This window comes from Globicephala melas, chromosome 20 (assembly GCF_963455315.2).
Source record: "Globicephala melas chromosome 20, mGloMel1.2, whole genome shotgun sequence".
In the NCBI taxonomy this organism is placed as follows: domain Eukaryota; kingdom Metazoa; phylum Chordata; class Mammalia; order Artiodactyla; family Delphinidae; genus Globicephala; species Globicephala melas.
Genome location: NC_083333.1, coordinates 30,043,810 through 30,065,233, shown reverse-complemented (window position 1 = coordinate 30,065,233; position 21,424 = coordinate 30,043,810). Strand labels below are relative to the sequence as shown.

The following is a 21,424-nucleotide window of genomic DNA, read 5'->3' as shown; positions in this document are numbered from 1 at the left end:
GCGGGAACCGACGAGAGCCTGCAGGGCGAGGGCGGCGGCGGCGGCGGCGGCGGCGGCGGCGGCGGCGGCGGCGGCGGCGGCGGCGGCGGCGGCGGCGGCGGCGGCGGCGGCGGCGGCGGCGGCGGCGGCGGCGGCGGCGGCGGCGGCGGCGGCGGCGGCGGCGGCGGCGGCCCCTCGATTTGTGATCTCCCTGAAGGCACCATGAGCTGCATCAACCTGCCCACCGTGCTGCCCGGCTCCCCCAGCAAGACCCGGGGGCAGATCCAGGTGCGGGCCGCGGGGCGGGTCGGAGTCGTGATCGAGGCCCGGGTGTCCGTGCGCACCGGGGCCCAGTGACCTCTCCTTCTCTCCTAGGTGATTCTCGGACCCATGTTCTCAGGAAAAAGGTAATGGCCTCGCGGGACGGGGGTAGGCCGGGATCTCTTTCCCTACTTCCCTGCTTCTCCTCCAACTCCCAGGACCCCGTCCTCCTCCCATGACGCCCCACGACCCCGAGCCTGCCGCCCCTCTCAGAGCCCCGCTTCTAGAGCAGCCCCCACTGCCCGACCCCGCGTTCGCGCCCAGGATGCCTCTCCTCCGTGGGATCCTACCGGAGAAGCTCCTCCCCTTCCCGTCCGGGTCGGAACCTCTTCCCCTTGGGGTCATTCAACCACCGCTCCTTCCGGGAGCTGGTCACAGCTGCTCATCGTTTAGCCCCTCACTAAAGCCCTCTCTGAAGGGTGCATCTACGGTGGCCAGGCTCTGTGCGCCCTGCAGTATCTGTGGCTTCCTTGCAGTGTATGATTGTTTCCTTAGATGGCCCAGGAGCGTAGTTACTCTCCACACTGAAGAGTCAAGCGCTGGTGCCTTTGCTTCCCTGAAGTGATAGAACCAATCCCAGTGAGCCCCCAGTAACTCCCCTGGCCCCCCTTCCTATATGGCGCTGGGGAATCACTCCAGCTCAAATCCCTTGCCCACGATGGTGAGGCTCAGGGTGGGCTCTTGGACTCAGAGACAAAGCGCTTCCCTTGTTGCACCAAAAGGTTCTGTGAAGTTAGTTCAGGCTATGTGAAGAACTGTGGGGTGAGATTACTTTGGAATGGAATCTGAACCCCTCTCCTGTGCATGTGGTCTTTGCTTTGCCCCCAACAAAATCACTCCTCCAGCCCTTCCTCGAATCACCTGAGGGCCCTTCTTTGCCACCCTCCCTATAGAGAATGACTATCAGCCCAGGCATGCTCCTCCCTCCTGGGTCGAGACTGAACTCTCTGTGTGGGCCTTTTCTGTCCTCACTGGTCCACGCCCTGCCCTGCAGCCTTCCCATCCATTGGTGGGGCTCAGGCTGTATACCCCTAGAAGGCGGTAGGGAGCCCGACTTGTGCTGATGGGGTCTTCCTCGCCCACACTTATGCATGGGCCTTACCTTGCAGTACTGAGCTGATGAGACGGGTCCGTCGCTTCCAGATTGCCCAGTACAAGTGCCTGGTGATCAAATATGCCAAGGACACGCGTTACAGCAGCAACTTCTCCACGCATGACCGGTCAGTCCCTGCCCCTTCTGTCCTGTTCCCACACCTTTTGTGAGAAGGCCAGTGACTGTCAGAACTCTTTAGAGAGGATGGTTAATAATGCTGATGCCAGGCAGTGAACCGTTCAAATCTGCAAACTTTCCAGGTTGCTTGGCAAGGTACCCTAGAACTTGGCCTTTCTTGGGGCTCTAGCCCAGTGGTTCCTAGCGGGACGTGATTCTGCCCGCTAGCGTCTATTTGCAATGTCTGGAGACGTTTTTTAGTTTTCACAACAGGAGGAGGTAAGGGCATGATGGCAACTAGTGGGTAAAGGGCAGGGATGCCACTACATCCTACAATGCACAGACAGCCCCATAACAAAGAATGATCCAGCCCCAAATGTCAGTAATGTCTGGCCAAGGTTGAGAAACCCTGCTCTTGACCTATGTGGAGGTTGCAGACTGGTTTTGCTGGCCTGCAGGCTGAATTTTATTTAAGTTTTTAGTTGGCTTGTCCTTGCTGACTCCCTGTCTCGTGGCCTTTGTGCATCCCCCTTTTATGTTTATCTGCCTGTGTCCTGTGGACATTTCAGCCTGCAGCCTGAGGTTGGGAGGTTAAATTTAATACCACTCCTGCCGTTCCGTACAGCATTTAGGGCCTGATGGTTTGGAGGCTGAGACACTTTTCTCGTCTTCCAGATTCATCCACCTGAGCCCCCAGCATCAAGGCTGTGCTGTGTGTGGCTTCAGGGTGGGAGTGCAGGGGGCTCTGGGCAGGTGGGTGAGGCGGAGAGGGCCCAGGACTTGGAGTTAAGTTAAACGTTGAGTGACGTTTCCTGGACATGTTGCCTGATGCAGGTCATTTACGTCTCCACGTTTGCTTTCTCATCCCTAAAACATAGGTGTCCGCTGCTCAGGACGCGAGAAGTGTCAGGGGAGGACAGTGAAAGCAGTGGAGAAGATTAGAAGTGCAGCTTCTGGGTCTGTCAGATGGGGGTGGAATCCAGGCTCTGCCCCAGTGTCACAAATCCTCTCTAATCTGGGCTGTAGAGGCCCAGACGAGCTGCAGCAGAGGCCTAGCGCTTGGCAGGGGTGACGGTGCTCCAGAGACGCTGCTCTTGCTGAAGCTGGAACCGGCTTGTGTTGCCTGCAGGATCAAAGCAAGATCATCACTAAGTAGTTGTAAAGTTTTACATAAATATATAGCTGCAAAACTGCAGAGCCGTCAGGAAACTCCTAGCTCCTTGGAAGGGTAGTTCAGAGGAGCAGGCAAAAATGGAAACAGAAGAAAATAACATTGCAGAAAAACAGAAACTAGAAGACAAAGAACAGCATTCCTCTTCCAAAAGGCCTGGCTGTGGGGCAGGGTGGGGTCCACCACGTCATTTAATGCACTGGAACACTCCCACACATGGCCTTTCACTTTCAGACTCTGCTGGGTAGGAACCTCCCCTCAGGACACACGAGGCAGCGGTATGAATGCGGATCTGAATCCTGACTCTGCCCGTTAATAGCTCTATGATCTCGGAGAAATCCTTTAATCAACCAGAGGAGTCAAACGGAGGGAATCCTAGGTCACTGCACTGCTGGTTGGTGTTCCTGGCTTATCTCTGCTGGTGCACGCGGCGCCTAGTCTTAGATTCTGGCGCTAATGGTCTGCCCGGGGCCATGGTAGGATTTTCATGGGCCCCTTCCTCTATAAAGAAAAAAAGAAAAATATATAATTTATGACTGCATTGATATAAAGACAAAGATAATCCAGACTGAGTTACATTTATTCTGATTTTTAGAAGAAATTAAAATGTTTCATTCGTCCCCAAAGCATCATGGGCCCCAGGCACTGTACCTGATGAAGTAACCCTGTCTGCACCCCACCCCACCACCCACACCCACACCCACACACACACACACACACACACACACACACACAGAGCAGAGAAGAGCGAAGAGCTTTGCATCTGGGTTGAGCTTTACATTGGGCATTGCTAATTTCCAGTCCAAAGCGTGAAGTGAAACAGCTCTTGTTGAATAACTGGTTTTCCAAACAAAGGCCTTTACTCTTCTCCCCAGATGCCTTCCCACAGGTGCTAATTTCTCAAAGCTCTGGGCAGACATCTCAGCCTGCTCTGCAGGTAGGGGTTGCTCATGAGACCATTTCCCTGGCCCCTCATTCTGGTTCCTGGTCTCCTCTGGCTCCCTTCTCTTGCTCACACTCTGGCTTTCTGTCCCCAGGAACACCATGGAGGCCCTGCCAGCCTGCGTGCTCCGGGATGTGGCCCAGGAGGCCCTGGGCGTGGCTGTTATAGGCATCGACGAAGGGCAGTTTGTAAGTTGACTTGTCCTGATAGCACTCTTCCTGTGAATTCAACTGTCCCCCTTTTTCCTCTGCTAATTTGGAGGTTATTGGTTCAATTTCTGATATTTTTATAAGGTAAACATTGTTAACTTGCTTTAACTAGTGTCTGAATACCCTTTGAATTCCCTTTACCGCTTTCTGTGTTACTGTTATATAGAATTTATTTACCTTAAAAAAAAAAAAATTTACAGGACTTCCCTGGTAGCACAGTGGTTAAGAATCCTCCTGCCAATTCAGGGGGCACGGGTTCAAGCCCTGGTCCAGGAAGATCCCACATGCCATGGAGCAACTAAGCCCACGAGCCACAACTACTGAAGCCCGTGCGCCTAGAGCCCGTGCTCCGCAACAAGAGAAGCCACCACAATGAGAAGCCCACGCACCGCAATGAAGAGTAGCCCCTGCTCGCCGCAACTAGAGAAAGCCCGCGCGCAGCAACGAAGACCCAACGCAGCCAAACATAAATAAATAAATAAATAAATTTTTTTTAAAAAAAGAAGCAACATTGAGCTAAACAGAACCAAACCCTCCCTATACACCAGTGTTGAGAAATCAAATTTTTTGTTTACTGTAAAAATAATTTTTTAATATATATAGTTTATTTATTTACTTATTTATGTTTGGCTGCGTTGGGTCTTCGTTGCTGTGTGCGGGCTTTCTCTAGTTGCGGCGAGCAGGGGCTACTCTTCGTTGCGGTGCGTGGGCTTCTCATTGTGGTGGCTTCTCTTGTTGCGGAGCACGGGCTCTAGGCGCACGGGCTTCAGTAGCTGTGGCTCGTGGGCTCAGTAGCTGTGGCTCGCGGGCTCTAGAGCGCAGGCTCAGTAGTTGTGGCACACGGGCTTTGTGGAATCTTCCCGGACCAGGGCTCGAACCTGTGTCCCCTGCACTGGCAGGTGGATTCTTAATCACTGCACCACCAGGGAAGTCCGCTTCTTTTTTTTGATTTATTTTTTGGCGGTGTTAGGTCTTCGTTGTTGCGCGGGCTTTCTCTGGTTGCGGAGAGCAGGGGCTACCCTTCATAGCGGTGGCTTCTCTTGTTGTGGCTCAGGGGCTCTAGAGCACAGGCTCAGTAGTTGTGGAGCACGGGCTTAGCTGCTCTGCAGCATGAGGGATCTTCCCGGACCAGGGATCGGACCCGTGTCCCCTGCATTGGCAGGCGGATTCTTAACCACTGTGCCACCAGGGAAGTCCCTGCCCCACAGTTCTGTTCCCTGTTTCTATGGCTACTTCCTCCCTGGCCAGCAAGTCAAACTCGAGTTCCCATAACTAGTGTTTATTAAACCTACTGCAGAAACATCACCAATCTTCTGTTCTGCCCTCACCCCTGTGGGTCTTGCTCTGCAAGAAGTTCTGGGGCCCAGAGGTGGCTGCCTCAGTTGCCTCTCAACATGGGACCTGACAAAAGGACTGCCTCTCCCTCCCTTCATCCTTCCCTTGGAGAGTGGTACATCTGAAGACCCCACGCTATAAGCTGAGGGTGCAGTGGTAGGTGGGCAGCTGGATCCTGGGCATGCCAGCCGCACAGTGTCACTCCAAGTGTTGGTCTTACCTCTGTTTCTTTTTAATTTTTTTTTTCGTCTGTGCTGGGTCTTAGTTGCAGCACACGGGGTCTTCGTTGCAGCGTGCGGGATCTTTAGTTGCAGCATGTGGGATCCAGTTCCCTGACCAGGGATTGAACCCGGGCCCTCAGCAGTGAGAGCGCGGAGACCACTGGGACCACCAGGGAATTCCCTAGGAGGGGTCTGGTTTTGTCTTGACCATCACAGTCACAGAATGGCCTTGCCGGAAGTTCGTATTTATAGATCGGGCTCATATCACGTGTTGTGACCATTTTTTCCTCATCAGCAAATACCTATCCTTATGAACATCCCATGTCTTCCACGAGCTGGCCCCTTGGGTGTGGCACTTACAGGCTGTGACGGACGTGTGTGCGGACATCCTGGCTATCGTCCGGTGTATTGGGGTTTATCTACTAAGTAGAATCACTGGTCAAGGGACCGATCTCATTCATTCAGTAAGTGTTTTCTGAGCTTGTGCTGTGTGGCAGCGATGTTCTAGGTGTTGGGGATACAGCCAGGGTCTCACCCTTGCACTTACGTTCTAGTTGGGGGAGAGAAATATGTAAAAGGTGGTGGCAACCGGGGGAGAAAGGCACTGGGAGGGGGTAGAGCTAAGGTGGGGATGATGCTTTATGAGGACGGTCAGAAAGGGGCCAAAAGGAAAGTGGGGTGAAGGTTCCCAGTCAGGAGTGTGCTTTTGGGCATGTCTCAGGAGCAGCCAGGAGGCCAGGGGCTTTGGCCAGGTCAGCGGGAAAGACTTTGGCGGTAACCCTGGGAGAGCCTGGAAGCCGCCCAGGGCGTCTCCTCTGCTGGAGGAGCATGGACAGCGTGGGGGGTGGGGGGAGAGGCATCTGGGTGTTTGCGGAAATCCCCGGCCGTGGAGGGCAGGGTGTTGGCGGCTGCATACACACATCCTGTTCCAACTGCCCTTCTCTTTTGTTGCTCGGGTGGCTGACATCATTTTCCCTGTGTTTCTACTTTTGTAAATTGCCTCCTTCTCTTGGTTGATCTTTCCTCTACAGGACATGATGTAATCGGTGCCAGTTTGTCACATGCTGTAAATATTTCTTCCCTGTTTATTTGCCTCTGGATTTGGTCTGTGCATCTCATTTAGTCTCTACCATTCATGGTGGAACGGTTGAATGTTTCAGTGTCACGTCCTTCGTTCCTGTCCTCTGTGGCCTTTGCGCCTTCAACACCAGCCTGGCTGCCGGGAAGCCGGGCCTCCACCGGGGCAGGGCTGGGGTGCTTCCCTCGTGCATCATGAGGGCGCCACCTCTCGGCAAGATAAGGACGAGGGTGAAACTACTTCTTGGCTTCCTGATCTCCCCTTTCGGTCCTCTCCCCTCATCAAACCTTGTTCAGGAAGTGGCTCACGGCAGGTCAGCCCAGGTGCTGGATCTGCAGGTGAACCAAGTGGGTAGACTTGTCACCATCAAGAAACCCCCCGTTACTTTTCTACCTGGATCCCGTGTGGCAATCATTTTTGTCTACCAAGAAAACCCTACGTTTACTAGGTCCTCTGAAGTTCCGCTTTGAATGTAACCTGTATTAGAGTCTATGGCTGCTGTGACACGTACCACAGACTGGGCGGTTTAAACCACAGACATTTACTTCCCACAGCTCTGGAGGCTGGGAGCCCAAGGCCAAGGTGTGGGCAGGGTGGGTTCCCCCTGAGGCTGTGAGGGAGAATCTGTTCCAGTCCTGTCCCCTTGGCGTGCAGGTGGCCATCTGCTCCCTGTGTCTGTCCCTCTCTGTGTCCAAGTTTCCCCTTTTTACAAGGACACCAGTCATACTGGAGTGTGACCCTACTGACCTACTTCATGACTGGGTACCTCTGCAAAGATCCTCTCTCCAAATAAGGTTCTGAGGTATTGGGGGTGAGGGTTTCTACGTATGGATTTGGGGGGTGGGAAGGGACACAATTCAACCCATAACATAACCTAAAAAATTTAATGGCAATAAGAACAAACGTCAGTAATGTGGTTGGTTACCAGTGGGCATTCTGGGATGTTGCAGACAGCTCTGACCTTACCTTTGATCATTCAGGAACCCCAGCTGGAGGCCCAGGGTTCAGTGTTTGGGTGGGGGCGGGGTGGCATGTGAACAGGGGACAAAGTTTAAGTGGAAGAATTGAAGTCTCTGATGGTGGGCATCGCTGCAGCGGGCAAGGTGGAGGACCCTGAGAGGTCCCCAAACCCTGGTGTGGAAGGACCCACATCTGATGAGGCCTTGACAGGGAGAGTGAGACGCAGGGGGTGCTCATCCCAGGGCAGTTTTGCCCCCAGCCCCTACCCGGGGGATATCTGGCAATGTCTAGAAACCATTTTGTTTGTGACAATGGGGGTAGGGTGGAGGGCACTGGCTGACAGCTCCTTGCAGGCTGGGGGCTGCATTTCTGTGACCTGTGATGAGTCCTTTAGAGAAGAAGAGGGGCCTCACCTGGAGCCAGGCTGGAGCCTCTGGGTGGGAGGTGCTGTTTCCGTAGCTCAGGCTCGGCAGCCCTGCATAGGCCGTCAGATCTGGCTTCGGTGAATCCCGCTGGAACTGATCCAGGTTTTCTAACCCCTCTCCTGGACCTCGTCTTGCTGAGCCCTCAGGTCTTGGTAATTTTGCACCTACATGAACGGCTTGGAGAGAGACCCTTTGCCCAAACACAAGAACTCCCCACTTCACCCAACCCAAAGACCAATCTAGACAGATGATTGACCAGTGAAAGTTCACCAAAGAATTTAAGTAGCAGCCTTGCCCTGGGCCACTTGAAATTTGATTTCCCAAGTAAGTGACCTTTCTGCAGGCCCTGTATTTAGAAGGGTGTGCCGTGCCATCCTGCTCTAAGTGGCCAGTGGAACCCTCACCCCTTCTCAAGGCGTCACACGGGCACATTATGTTTTTAAAGAAAAGCAAGCACACAGAGCCTGCCTCTCGGCCATATAGCATATGTCATAAATTATTCGAGGCTCCTGAATCCCTAAACACCACCAAGGGCCTTCCTTGCCTTTTCTTGGGCTCAGAAACGTGAAGTCATTGCCAAGGTCACAGCTAATGGGTCCAACCAAGACCACGGTTCAAGCCCAAGGCAGCCTCTGGCCTGGGCTTTTGACCACTGCGGTAGCAGACTGCCTCTCCTGGTGACTGTTCCGGGTGCTTGGCCTGGAGTGGGGCCCGGGTCTGCCATGGAAAGCTGGCAGGATGGTGGAGCGACTGGGGCTGCTGCAGATGTGCAGGCAGCGTGCCGGGTGTGGGGGGCTGGGGCCACCCTATTCTCGCGCTCCACGCCGATCCAGGTGGCCAGAGCTGTTGGGTCCAGCCACGTGTTCGTGGCTCCTGGAAGCTGCTGCCCAGGGCGGAAGCTCACTCCTCCTCTCACCCTTTCCAGTTCCCCGACATCGTGGAGTTCAGCGAGACCATGGCCAATGCCGGGAAGACCGTCATTGTGGCTGCACTGGATGGGACCTTCCAGAGGAAGGTAAGGCGTCTGGTCCAGGTCTCGGGATGGGACCCAGGAGGGAGGAAGGGGCCGGGGCTGTGCACAGATGGACAGCTCACCGCGCCCTGGATGACCAGACTGCCAGAGCCCAGGCGCTCAGGCGAGCCAGACCCAGCTCCCTGGTTTGCCCCAGACTAGGCCGCCTGCTGCAGGGGCTGGTGCTCTGCGGGAAAGCAAGGTCAGGGCCTAGTTTCCTGGCTTCAGGGCTGTGCATCGGAGGGTTTCAAGGAAAAGGCCACCCGGTGAGGTAAGTGCACACCAGTCTTTCCATGGGAATACAGGCGTTCGGGACCATCCTGAACCTGGTGCCCCTGGCCGAGAGTGTGGTGAAGCTGACGGCGGTGTGCATGGAGTGCTTCCGAGAGGCCGCCTACACCAAGAGGCTGGGCGTGGAGAAAGAGGTGGCGCCCCCTGCCTTCTCCAAGGGGTGGAGGGGCGGGGGTGGCGCTGTGTCCCCGCTCAGTCCTGGCGCTTCCTGTCCCATGGCCAGGTCGAGGTGATAGGAGGAGCAGACAAGTACCACTCCGTGTGCCGCCTCTGCTACTTCAAGAAGGCCTCGGGTCAGCCTGTCGGGCTGGACAGCAAAGAGAATAAAGAGAACTGCCCAGTGCTGGGAAAGCCCGGGGAGGCCGTGGGAGCCAGGAAGCTATTCGCTCCTCATCAGATCCTGCAGTGCAGCCCGGCCAACTGAGGCACAGGCCCCACACCCAGGACAGGCGCTGACCGGCCACCCGCTCCCGTGCCTGCTGCTGCCCCCTGGCGGACGCCTGCCCCCTGCGTGCTGCCCGGCCTTCTCGGAGGAGGAAGCGGGGGTGGGGGGGTGAAGTTTCACCAGCGCCCCTTCCCCGGCCAAGGGCCACGGGCCGGTGGTCTGCACATCACACTTCCCTCCTTGCCTGCCCACCAGCTCCCCTCAGTTCCCTTCCCAGACTACTCACAATCCACCCCAGGCGGGCGCGGGGCCACTGCTGACGTGAGTCCCTCCCTCTCCAAGCGGTGAGGCCGGAGGCGCGAGCTCCTGTGGCATCAGCGCTCCTGGCTTCTTCCCCTTTTGTGGCTTTTGCTGTTGAGTTTCTGTTCTCACTGGGAAGTCGGAGCACCAGCACCTCTGGCTCAGCACCGAGCCTCCTCTAGTGCAAAGACTTTAGTCCTCCTGCCTGGGATGGGCTCCTGGCCCTTCTGAGGATGGCTGGACTTGTTCTCTCTTACTTCCCTTTGGGCCAAAAGCCCTTCCTGCTCTGGCGATCATTTTCTCCAGAATTACAGCTTCTTCCATGTGGGTGACACCCTGCTGGGGCTCAGATCCCAGGGGCTTGTCTTTTACAGCAGGGGCTGTGATTTTTCTGTTGTAGTGTGTGATATTAATAACTAATATTAAAATTTACTGGTTGATGAAAGCGTATTTCTCTTTAACTGTCTGGGATTCCCCAGGTCTCACTGGAGACAGCTGTGACCTGATTTAGGTGTGGGGATTTCTTTTCAAATCATTTTCTAGTACTACTGATCTCTTAGCCACAATGCTTTTTAACTGAGAAATGATCGTGAAGTGTGTCCTGAGAGGAATGTCTGCCTGCTCTTCTGTCGGGGCAGGTTTCAGGTCAAGATGGGTGGATGAAGGAGCCTGAGGCCCAGGTTGGAAAGATGAAGCTTTGGTCTGTGCTGCCAGATGGGGCTGTGAGGTCAGGTTTTGTTTGTGAAACAGACACTTGACAGTTCAGGAGCCAAGAAGACCAGCTCTGCTGTGCCTCAGAAAATACGCTGTGGGCAGCTTACACGGAGGCAAGAGTGCGCCAGGTCAGGTGTGGGTGGGGTGAGCCTGGGCTGTAGGTGTGCCCCATGCACATGGGGGTCCGGGTTCCCCACCCTCGCCCCAGCTTCTCCCTCCCCTTTGCTCGCGGTTGGTCCCAGGTTACAAAGGTGCAGTACAGTGATGAGAACGTAATTCCCAAACCCTATTAGTTTTTACTCAGGATTTTGAAACTGTTGGGGCCCACTTTTGACAGCTCCCTGTCTGGGCTCAAAAGGGGAAGCCCCGAGTTGCCCTGGGGGCCCTGGCCTCCTGCCTGAGCCGGGCTTGTTCCCTGGGGCGGGCTGGGCAGTCAGGCCGGCCCCCTGTGTGTCCGGAACAGGCTGCAGAGGTGCTGAGCCCTGTCTACGGGAAGCAGAGGGCCCCTGCCCCTCCAGGGGCACACCAGGACCCTGGCAGAGCGGCCCAGAAAAGCCATGTTGTTTACAGGCTGAGCACAGTTACTATTTTAAGATGCTGATGGGAGGGCAGCGTGAGCAATGAGACCCTGGGTCGGTGGGGGGGTGGGGGTGGCGGGGAGCTGCTAGGCACGCTGGAGGGCCAGACTGCCACAACTCTGTTCAAAATACAGGTTCCATAAGACCTCGGCCAGAGGGTGTACCTCAGGGTGGAATTTCTCTTTCTCCTACCCCTAGACAGAGGCCCCACCCATGACAATGGAGATTATGAATAAGAAAAACATTTATTCCATCTCCAAAGTTAGTCAACAGAATCCAAGGGCGCTGTGCATCTCCCCCGAGGCTCTGCAACACATTCAGAGCAGCCTGGGGGCTGTGGGTGTGCTCCACGCCTCCCAACTAACGGTGCGGGGGTATTTACATAAAGCTGGGTGCTGTCGTCAGGCAAAGCCCCTTCCTGCGGCCAAGGGGTGGGAGCAGAGACAGTGCTGCCCGCCTGAGCCCGCTGGTGGGGGGCGGCACCAGCCCTGCGCCTAGGCTGTCAGGAAGGTGACCCAGAGGCACTGGCACAGAGCCCAGATCCAAGCGAGCAGACACTTCAGCAGTGAGCACGGGCTGCCGCTCGCAGAGCAGGCAGGGGGCAGGGGGCAGGGGGCTGGGGGCAGAACGAACCTGAGTGAGGAGGAAAGGAGCCCCAGCCCAGTGCCAGCAGCAGAGCAGGGGGAAGGCCCCACAGCCTCATCTTTGGCAGAGACCCCCAGATGGCGGTGGCCACCGAGGCCTGCACGTGGCCCGGCTCCTTCAGGCTGGGGAGAAGCTAAGGCACTTGTCAAACCAGCACATCGGGCCCTTGGAGCTACTTCAGGTGGGGTTGGGGATCATTAAAAGCAATGACAAAACCCATCCAACCAAAAACCCTTCCCTAAAAAATGCCCTCGAGGAGTGGTAGGTGAAGCCCCCTGGGGCACAGGCCGAGGCTCTGAGGCCAGCAGCCAGGACGAGGAGGCAGGGGCTCTCTCTCCAGGCCGTGCGTCAGCTCCGACAGGCGCCAGGTGGATCGAGCGGGGCCGGCAGCTCTGGGAGACCAGCCTCGGGGGAGGAGTCCGGGAAGAGGGGAGGCCCCCCAAGCGCCCTCCCTCCTCCCCTTACCATCCCCGGCCGCAGCTCAGTACACGGGGGGCGGCTGGTAGCCCTCTGTGGTCTCGACGTTCTGGGTGAAGGGCGGCTGTTGGTAGCTGTCCACAGGCGCGCCTGGGTAGGAGGCGTAGGCCGTGCTGGGGTCCAGAGTGGGGTCCACATAGTTCTGGATGAAGTCGTCCACTCCGGCCTTGTAGCGCTGGTAGGCCAAGGAGGCCAGCACGCCCTGCAGAGAGCCCCGAGGTTTGGGTTCCTCAGCCCTCCACCACCCTTCACCAAAGACACCAGGGCCCTGGCCCGTCCTGGTCCACTTACCCAGGAGAAGACAGAAAAGAAGCTGAAGGCGATGGCCGCCCGGGCCGAGTCGGCTCCCACCAGCACGTATTCCGGCTTGGTGGCTGCCCACTGATTGGCAAGGAAGCAGAAGCTGACGAACCACATGAAGGTCCAGAGAGCTGGGGAGAAGGCCAGGAGGGCAGGGTCAGCTCCACGGAGCCGGCAGGAGGGCAGGGTCAGCTCCACGGAGCAGGCAGGAGGGAGAAGCCTCCGGGGGTGCAAAGGGCACTGATGCAGAAGCCAGGGTGGGGACAAGATGCTATCCTGGCAGTCCTTGCTCCAAGTCCCACTCAGCTGCGGAGGGTTTCAGCAGATGGTGAGAAATCCTTCCGTGCCAGCCTGTCTGCTGGGAGGTCTGGGAACCTGGGGCTACTCCCACCCCTCCCAAGCCCTGCGGTCACAGCACCCTAGAGCTCTTGGGACCACTGCCGCTCCTGTTCACCCCAAGATCAAATGGAGGTGCAGCCGGCAGATACCTGAGAAGAGCAGGTCGCTGATGACCAGGTACTTGCGGTCAGTGGCGTTGCTGATCTGGGGGAAATAGACGTCGATCACGAAGAAGAAGGCCGAGGCCAGGAAGGCCAGCACCCCGATGGCGCTGCCGAAGCGGCACGCGTCCTCGTTGCGGTTGAACACGCAGTACTGCTGTCTGGACTCGTGGGTGTTGCTGTAGCCCTCACCGAAGATGCATGAGAACACGATCAAGGCGAAGACCTGAGGGGGAGGCAGGGGAAGGGCTGAGTGACTGCTACCCTGTGACAAACCCCCCAGGTGGCACACAGAGTGGGGCCTCCTCTGCTCCTGCTGTCCCCCGTGCTCCAGGTTGGTGTCCCAGCCCCTCCTGAACTTGGGGAGCGAGCCCCTCCCTCTCCCTTCTCCTGGGCTACCTCCAGACACCAGTCACAAGTCACGAGGGGCATGGCCGGGGATTCCTGGACTGGGGATGGTGGGGAGTGAAGGGGATCTCCTGGGAGGGGACTGCCTGCCCAGCTGTCTGCCTGGAGGATGGGTACTGGTGGTTAGGTACTTGAAGATTAAGGGCAATCGCCCAAACTAAAGCACTCCCACTTTCAGTGAGTTTTAAACAGGATGGGTCACAAAGTCATAAAAACCCAAGCTTGGAGTCTCACCCCCATCACCTGTCTGAGTCACCTCTACAGCACCCAGCCTCTGCCTAAACACCCAGTGATGGAGGGCTCCTCCCACCTCAGGAAAGCCATGCCTCTGAGCCGAAATAGCGTCCCCAGACCCCCACCTCCTGGAGCCCCCTCCACCTCTTCCCTGCTGGGCTCCTCAGTTTGGCCAGCTTCTTTCCTACAAGGAATTCTGGGCTCTTTGGCATCCTGGCCCCTGCCCTCCCAGGGAACCCCAGCTGGCCTCCCGCTCACAGTGGGTCCCACCCACACAGAGCACCTCACGCTGGTCTGCCCAGCAGGCCTGTGGACACAGCTCTGCACGCAGACCCCTGGATGTACTGGGGTGGGGGTCGAGGGGGTGTACCAGCCAGAACGCTGGGAGGGGCTCCAGGCCCTTGCGAAAAGCCTCACGTCACCCGTCTCCGCCCCAAACTGAAAGGCCACCGCTCACCCCTGCCTTATGTCAGCAGACCCGGGACAGTCTGGAGGCCTGGCTCCCTCTGGGACCGGCCCAGGCCTCTCCCCAGCCTGCCCTGCCTGCCTGCACAAGGCCCTCTCAATAGGCTCTGGAGCTGGCAGTCACAGGCCCCACCCCCAGCTGGAGATGAAGCCGGAACTCTGGATGCTGGGAGCAGTGTGCCAGCCTGACTCCTGGCACTGCCATCCCGAAACGTGGGCATCTGCTCCTGGAGTCAGACCCCACAGTCAGGCAGAGCGGGGGTGAGAGTGTCACCAGGGCAACGCGTAGGGCTCCAGTCCCAGGCAGGGGCAGGTGTGGTGTGGGCGCCGCATGCCCAGCCCTCTGCCTGCGGGCTGGCTAACAGCTTGTTCAGCTTTGGGCTCCGGTTGTCCGAGAGCATGGGACCTCCCACCAACGCCCCACCCCGGTAACCTGGTACTGGAGCGCTCAGCCAGCTCACATGGAGGGGAACATCCTGGGGTCACCTGATCTTGGATGGGGAAGCAGACCCATGGGCTGCTCTTGAGAGACTCTATATCAGGGCGCCAGGCTGCCCCCCAACCCCACGCACCCCACGTGGCTTCGGAAAGCCCCTTCCTGATGAATTCCCCCAGGGTGGGAGTCGCGGCGTGCCGGCCACCTGTCCTGGAGCCGCCTCAAACTCCTCCCACTGCCAGCAGGGCGACGGGCCTGCTCCCCGCGGTGCCGCCCGGCCATTCCGCGCCCGGGCTGGGAGGTGGGGGGTGGCGGGACCCGGGTTCGGGGGGCGGCGGGGCCCGGGGGGTGAGGGGCTGGAGGGTCCCGGGCCCCGCTCGCCCGCCCCACGCGCGCCGCTCCCACCCCCGGGCCTCGGCCGCCACCACCTGTCGCGCTCTCAGGCTCCCAGCGGCCCCACTCCCCCGGCCTGGCGACGAAGTCGGTTCCCCGAGGCCCCGCACCCCGGCTCACCAAGCACACGGCGCGCACCACCACCTGCGGCTGCGTCAGGAAGCGCCTCAGGTCGAAGGAGCCGCCCGCCTTGGCCGCGCCGTAGGCCCCGCTCTCCATTTCGCCGTCGCAGCCGCCGCCGACGCCGCCGCCGCCGCCGCAGCCGCGGACTGTTGAGGAGCCAGCTCGCCGCCCCGCCCCCGGCCCGGCTCCTCCCCAGGGGCGTGGCCGGCACCGCCCCAGGGACCGAGGGCAAAGTCCGCCCAAGACGAGCGGCGGTGCAGGAGCGGCAGGGTTACCCCGACATCCCGGCCTGCGCTTCCAGCGGCCGACATCCGTCCAGCGGCAGCGGACTCGTTGTCCAGCCCACCTCTCGGCCGGAGTCTCGTCCCTCTGCTCTACTGGTCCGCAGGGCGACTGGAAAGGGCCAGAGAGTCCCCAGGAAGAGAGGGTCGCAAGGAGGGCCCGCCCCCCTGCTCCATCCACTCTTTGCCCCTGCACTCCCGCCTCCGCCTCGAGGAAGCCCCGCCAGACGCCGTCTGGGCCCCATCTGCCCAAGACCCAGGCTCCTACGCACCTCCTCTCTTCTCCCCCATTCTACTTAAACCCCAGGCCACAGCCTGGACCCCTCCCTGCATGGCCTGTCACTCTTTTCTCCTCTCTGGAGCTAAGCCTGGGATGTGGTCGAGACCACCGCCCCTTCCAGTTTTTCCCGAGCCGGGCCCGGCCCCAGGGCCATATAGGGCCGTGCGTAGGGCCGACTTCCAGGCTCCAAGATGGTGCGCAGACAGAAACGAAGTTCCCAGGGTGGCCGGCAGGGGGCAGAGTTTAATACAATTCTTTCCGGAAATGGTTCAGAGCGTCCAAACTGGGATGGCTCTAGGTGTGTGTGGGTGGGGAGGGGGGCTGGTTCTCCAGGGGCCTCAGGCTGACTCGGCAGGGAGGAATTCCAGACATCATAGTTGCAGGTAAAGATTAATGAGGGGGTGCTGGCCAGGTGGGGCCCAGAGTCCTCCAGGTGAATGGGACGGTGACAGGTGAGCAGTGGAGCCAGAGGACTGGGCCACCAGGAGATGGGGTGCCACTCCAGGGAAGAGGGGAGCAGGGGTGGGGGAGGAAGCAGTGGCCCTGGGTGGGCTGGTGCCTCTGGGCCTTCACATCTACCCCACCGTCTCCCCAGACCTGGATGGACGGTGACGAGCTGCTGAGCGGTGAGGAGAGGGGCCCTCACAGAGCCCCGTCCTCCTATGGACCTCTCCTTCCCCCTACAGCTCCCCCCATCCTAAATCCCTCAAACTAGCACCATGAGTATTTGATGAAGAACACCAGCGCTCCAAGAATCCAGGCTGGTGGGGCTTTTCTTCATTCTTTTCTTCATTTCATTTCTTCAAATGGTGGGTCCTTCTATAGGGGACAAGGACCAGGGCTCTCCTGGGGACTCTGCCCAGCCTGCATCTTCTGGTCACGACCTTGATGACAAAGGAGTTGAGACTCCAGGTTAAGCCAGCATACCTCCCAGCCACCCCCTCCCAAGGCCTCCAGGAATTTTATTGGTGGCAAGTGCATCAGTGCCCTGGGCAGGAGGAGGGGCTTAGTCACACCAGGAAATAAGGTGGGGGCACTGAATCACCTGGAGGCCAAGTACTGGCCCCTGGTCTGTATACCCCCTGTTATAGAAGGGGAAACTGAGGCTCAGAGAGCTGACATGGTTCGCCCATGAGCCTAGCCTCTGGGACAGACTTGGGAGGGAGGGGCGCAGAGGTAAGACAAGGAGAGTGCCAAGGACTCCTGGACAAAGCCCACCAAAGAGGCTGGCCAGGTGTTAGTGAATTGGTCGACCAAACCCACACTGGGGTCCTAGCTTGGGCTGAGACCCCCTGTCTCAGCCAGGGAGGTTTGATTTGCTCAGTCGATAACAAAACGGATGCTGAGACTGGAAGAGCACCAGCTTTCTTCAATGGCCAAAGAATGGAGAAGCGGGAACCTAGTTTGCAAATCAACTCAACCCAATTCAGTTGGAGACACCAAATAAATAGGAGGGTTGGAGTAAAAGGGAGGGGTTTGGAATGAGTGGGAGGAATATTCATGAGTTATCCAAGAACAGGGGTGTGGTTTGGACCTGGAACTGATGCAACTCTCCTTTTCAGTTCTCATAGGGGCTTTTCTGGTTGTCATCATGGTGATCGCCAGCTGTCCTGGTGCTGGTGGGTGTGTCATTTAGCTAACGTATAGAGCGTGTAGTAAGGCTCTAGATCTATTGGAAGTCGAATCCTCCGCCATCTTGAGCCTAGTTGGTTCTAACTGGTTCTTGTTTTTTTTCTGTTTGCTGCTTCCTCCTGAAACTTAGATAAGAGTAATTGGTTTCTCTTCGAGGGAGGGACAGGGGTGTGATTCTGGGGAGACAGCTTTGGTACCAGAGGGGCGGGGAGGATGACCAGGAGACAGAAGTGTCTTAGGAACGAGGGGAGGTGAGAAGTTCGGAGGCAGAGGTGACCACTGCCAAAGGCCAGGCAGGTGGGGCACACAGAGGCCTGCGGTGCCCAGGGTTGGACAGCACAAAGGCCCTGGTCACTTTACAAGTCAGTGAAGTAATAGCCTTCGAGAGGGGACCCCAGGAGGTCCAGCCCCTGCCTCCGGTCACCAGCTGGAAAGACTGACGGGGTTTCCATGGAGGGCAGAAGCCCCTGGCCCACCCTGGTGCCCCGGAGGCTCCATCCTCCTCAGACCAATAGGGAGTATTGGAGAGAGCCCCACCCAGAGGCAGTGGACTCCACGACAAGGCGGCTAGAGCATGGTCAGGGTCAGATAAAGCCGCCAACGTGCTCCATGGGCACTTGGCACACGGTAGGCCCTAAGTGAACTTTTGCAAGTCATGCATAAGCCATACGGCCCTTTCTTTGCCCTGGTGGTGTTACCGAACGCAAGTTCATGTGCCCAACACACTGTGAAGCCAAACAAAACAAAATGTTGGAGTTTGGAGCACAGAAAGTTTTACTGCGGGGCCACGCAAGGGGAACGGGGCAGGGGCGCTCTGCCCCCCCAAATTCCGAACTCCTCGAGGGCTTTCAGCAAAGCACTTTTATCGGCCAGGTGAGGGAGGGGAGCCGCAGGGTATGTGATCAATTCTCTGATTGGTTGGTGTCACAGAGGTTAACATTATCGATCCTTAGGCACCAGAAGGCCCCTGGGCTACGAACCCATGATCCTCAAGTAGTTAATTTCTTCCATTGGGTCGTGGGTTTTAGCATCTGAAAAATTCAGGAAATATGCCTGAGATACTGTTATCTGGGTACTTCAGAGAGGAGCTACAGCAGAAGATATGGAGGAGGGGTCTGTGCTGGGAAAGCCCCATAGGGTCCTGCTTGGTTCCAATGGCAGCCCTGCCCTACCAAACCACCACCGGCTCTGCCAAGCCAGGGCCCCCGTTGGTCCACATAGGCCATCAGCAGTTCACTCCTCCCCCACATCCAGCACCCATTTCCTACCTGATCTGCTTGGTCCGGCTCAGTTTCCAAGAAAAGACGGCTATGATGGAGATGAGGCAGGCAGCCAGCGCGAAGGTGGGTCCCGGGGGCAGCTCTCCTGTGAAGGAGGCGGGGGACAGCTGGGCTGGACTTCCGTTAGGCCAGGCCAGGGTAGGCATGGCTGCGTCAGGGCACCCGTCCCTGCTTTTGGCACCTCCCACTGACCTACTCAGAAGCGCCAGCTGCCCCTCTGGAAACCAAGGGGCCCTCTCACCTGGGGGCACCAGTGTGAAGGGAGTGTGCTGGACGCTGATGTTGTTTTCAGCCTGGCACCGGAACCAGTCCGACGTCTGGTTCAGTGGGAAGGAGAAGTTGGCTGGCTGCCCAGGGTTCCGAGTCTGCTGCATGTGGATGTGCCCGTTCCTCCTGACCAGTCTGTAGGTGATGGGTGGGCTGCCCGAGGATGCCTGGCAGAACACCTCTACCCTGAGGCCTGACCCCCTGTCCAACAGGGTGAAGTCAGCTTGCAGCTGGGACACCGGCTCTGGCAGGGTGGGAGAGGGCGGGAGCACAGGTGTGGCTGGGAGACTTTAATGCCCTCCCCCTAGCCAGTTCCCTCAGTACACATGCCTAATGAGCCTAGTGGCCTAACTGACTGATTGCTCCTCCAGGCAGCCTTCTGGATTGCTCCCTCCGCCTCGTGTCTGAGCTTCTACCCTACTTGCAGTGTATACCATACAATTTCATCCATGTATTTGGTTTTATTTTCATGTGGTATATTCTGGGTTGCCAGACTGAGCAGCTAAAAATACAGGACACGCAGTTAATTTTGAATTCAGATTAACAATGAATAAAATTTAGGCAGTCTCTTAAAGATGAGACAGTCCAAAGAGGAAGAAGGAAACCAACGTTTAACAAGCACCTTAAGAAAATGCTCGTCTGGCAATTCCTCAAAAAGTTAAAGAATTACCACACGACCCAGCAATTCCACTCCTAGCTATATACCAAAAGAATTGAAAACAGGGACGCTAACAGATACTTGTACACACATGTTCACAGCAGCACTATTCACAACAGCCAAAAGGTGGAAACAGCCCAGATGTCCATCAATGGATGACGGATAAACAAAATGTGGTCCATCCACATGACGGAAGAGTATTCATCCATGAAAAGGAATGAAGCACTGACACCTGCTACAACATGGATGAACCTTAAAAACATTATGCTGCGGCTTCCCTGCTGGCGCAGCGGTTGAGAATCTGCCTGCTAATGCAGGGGACACGGGTTCAAGCCCTGGTCTGGGAAGATCCCACATGCCGCGGAGCGGCTGGGCCCGTGAGCCATGGCCGCTGAGCCTGCGCGTCTGGAGCCTGTGCTCCGCAACAAGAGAGGCCGCGATAGTGAGAGGCCCGCGCACCGCGATGAAGAATGGCCCCCACTTGCCACAACTAGAGAAAGCCCTAACGCAGAAACAAAGACCCAACACAGCCAAATAAATAAATAAATTTAAAAAACCAAAAAAACACATTATGCTGAATGAAATACATCAGACACGAAAGGCCACATATTGTATGATTCTATTCATGTGAAATACCCAGAATTTTTTTTTTTTTTTTTTTTGCGGTATGCGGGCCTCTCACTGTTGTGGCCTCTCCCGCCGCGGAGCACAGGACCCGGACGCGCAGGCTCAGCGGCCATGGCCCACGGGCTCAGCCGCTCCGCAGCACGTGGGATCCTCCCAGACCGGGGCACGAACCCGCGTCCCCTGCATCGGCAGGCGGACTCTCTGCACCACCAGGGAAGCCCTCATACTATTTTTTTTTCAAACACTCCTTCATGCAAAATCTTTGAAGTTAAGTAAAGCTCTATCTAGAGTTTAATCTACTCTCCAGGGCACCAGTTTGCAAACTGCTACCAACAATTTCGTCAACGTGACTCTGGGGCCCAACAGTCAACGGCTCTTGGGGCCAGAATCTTCCCCCCCCACACCCCCGGGGAAATGTGGGTTCAGGCTTCAGGGTGATGACACTGTTGCTCCCTTCACTGTGGGGAAATGACCTTGACTTAACAAAAATGGAAAGAAAATGCTGGCCCACCTTCATTTCCATTACGATGGCCATTAATAGAAGCCTGATTTACATAAGTTCACAGACAGAAGCCACTTTCGGTTTTAGTGCCCTACAGGGTAGAGCACTCACTTTTTATTCTAACAAGACCTGTGTGGGTCTTTCCTTTTGATTATTTAGTTTATGCATCTAGCCCACCCATAACGAGGGGTCTATCATTTAATTACAAATTCATCATCTGTGTCTGAACATTTGAAGATAGGATGGCACACTCAGAATTTGATCAAGCGACAAGGACACCCCGGGGACCGGAAGCTGAGCCAGCCAGGGCTGGGGTGATCGAATGGCTGTGCAGAGCCTCCCGCTGTCACTAAAGAAAGAGCGAGCAGCTTAGGGCTGTGCCCAGGCCGGGCAGTGGATTGCCGTCCAGCTGGGCTTGGAGGCCCTTCAGGATCGCCCCTACCTCTCCCTAGCTTGTTTCTGTGATAACCCAGAAGCTTGGAGATTGGAGTCCCAACCCTGGAGGCCCAATTCATTAGACCTGAGCTCGGGCCCAGGGATCTGATGAGGGTTGAACAAGCAGCCCATCTGTTGAGAGTTGAATTGTGTCCTCCAAAAAGGAAGATGTATTCAAGCCTTAACCCCAGGTACTTGTGAATGGGACCTTATTTGGAAATGGGGTCCGTACAGATGGACTTCAGTAACCCTTGCTGGATTAGGGTGGGCCCTAAAGAGAAGAGACGAAGACACACACACACACACACAGGCCATGTAAAGACAGAGGCAGAGTTTGGAGTGATGCTGT

General features: G+C 57.0%; 2 protein-coding genes across 4 annotated transcripts; one reads left to right on the top strand and one right to left on the bottom strand.

Moving 5' to 3' along the window:
* The first annotated feature begins 162 nt into the window (after positions 1–162).
* Positions 163–10,279, top strand: TK1 (thymidine kinase 1). 2 transcript variants are annotated; one of them, XM_030837853.2, is made up of 7 exons: positions 163–267; positions 355–386; positions 1,410–1,520; positions 3,719–3,812; positions 8,778–8,867; positions 9,170–9,289; positions 9,379–10,279. In XM_030837853.2, the coding sequence occupies exons 1-7, from the start codon at positions 202–204 to the stop codon at positions 9,577–9,579; spliced, it is 714 nt and encodes a 237-aa protein (XP_030693713.2). In that variant the 5' UTR covers positions 163–201; the 3' UTR covers positions 9,580–10,279. The 2 variants fall into 2 exon arrangements, with proteins under 2 accessions (XP_030693713.2, XP_060146679.1); XM_060290696.1 differs by lacking the exon at positions 9,170–9,289.
* Positions 10,280–11,358: 1,079 nt separating this feature from the next.
* Positions 11,359–15,625, bottom strand: SYNGR2 (synaptogyrin 2). Of its 2 annotated transcripts, XM_030837855.3 has the most exons (4): positions 15,111–15,272; positions 13,043–13,280; positions 12,546–12,685; positions 11,359–12,456 (listed from the first exon to the last, which is right to left on the bottom strand). In XM_030837855.3, exons 1-4 carry the CDS (start codon positions 15,207–15,209, stop codon positions 12,259–12,261), a joined length of 675 nt encoding a protein of 224 aa, XP_030693715.2. In that variant the 5' UTR covers positions 15,210–15,272; the 3' UTR covers positions 11,359–12,258. The 2 variants fall into 2 exon arrangements, with proteins under 2 accessions (XP_030693715.2, XP_030693716.2); XM_030837856.3 differs by lacking the exon at positions 12,546–12,685 and having other exon boundaries at positions 15,111–15,625.
* Between the last annotated feature and the right edge of the window lie 5,799 nt (positions 15,626–21,424).

Coding starts and splice junctions, on each gene's coding strand:
- TK1 (XM_030837853.2), top strand. CDS start 202: ATGAGCTGCATCAACCTGCCCACCGTGCTGCCCGGCTCCCCCAGCAAG. Junction 8,868..9,169: donor ATGGGACCTTCCAGAGGAAG/GTAAGGCGTCTG, acceptor ATGGGAATACAG/GCGTTCGGGACCATCCTGAA. Junction 9,290..9,378: donor GGCTGGGCGTGGAGAAAGAG/GTGGCGCCCCCT, acceptor TCCCATGGCCAG/GTCGAGGTGATAGGAGGAGC.
- SYNGR2 (XM_030837855.3), bottom strand. CDS start 15,209: ATGGAGAGCGGGGCCTACGGCGCGGCCAAGGCGGGCGGCTCCTTCGAC. Junction 13,281..15,110: donor TGGTGCGCGCCGTGTGCTTG/GTGAGCCGGGGT, acceptor CCTCCCCCTCAG/GTCTTCGCCTTGATCGTGTT. Junction 12,457..12,545: donor TCTTTTCTGTCTTCTCCTGG/GTAAGTGGACCA, acceptor GGCTCTCTGCAG/GGCGTGCTGGCCTCCTTGGC.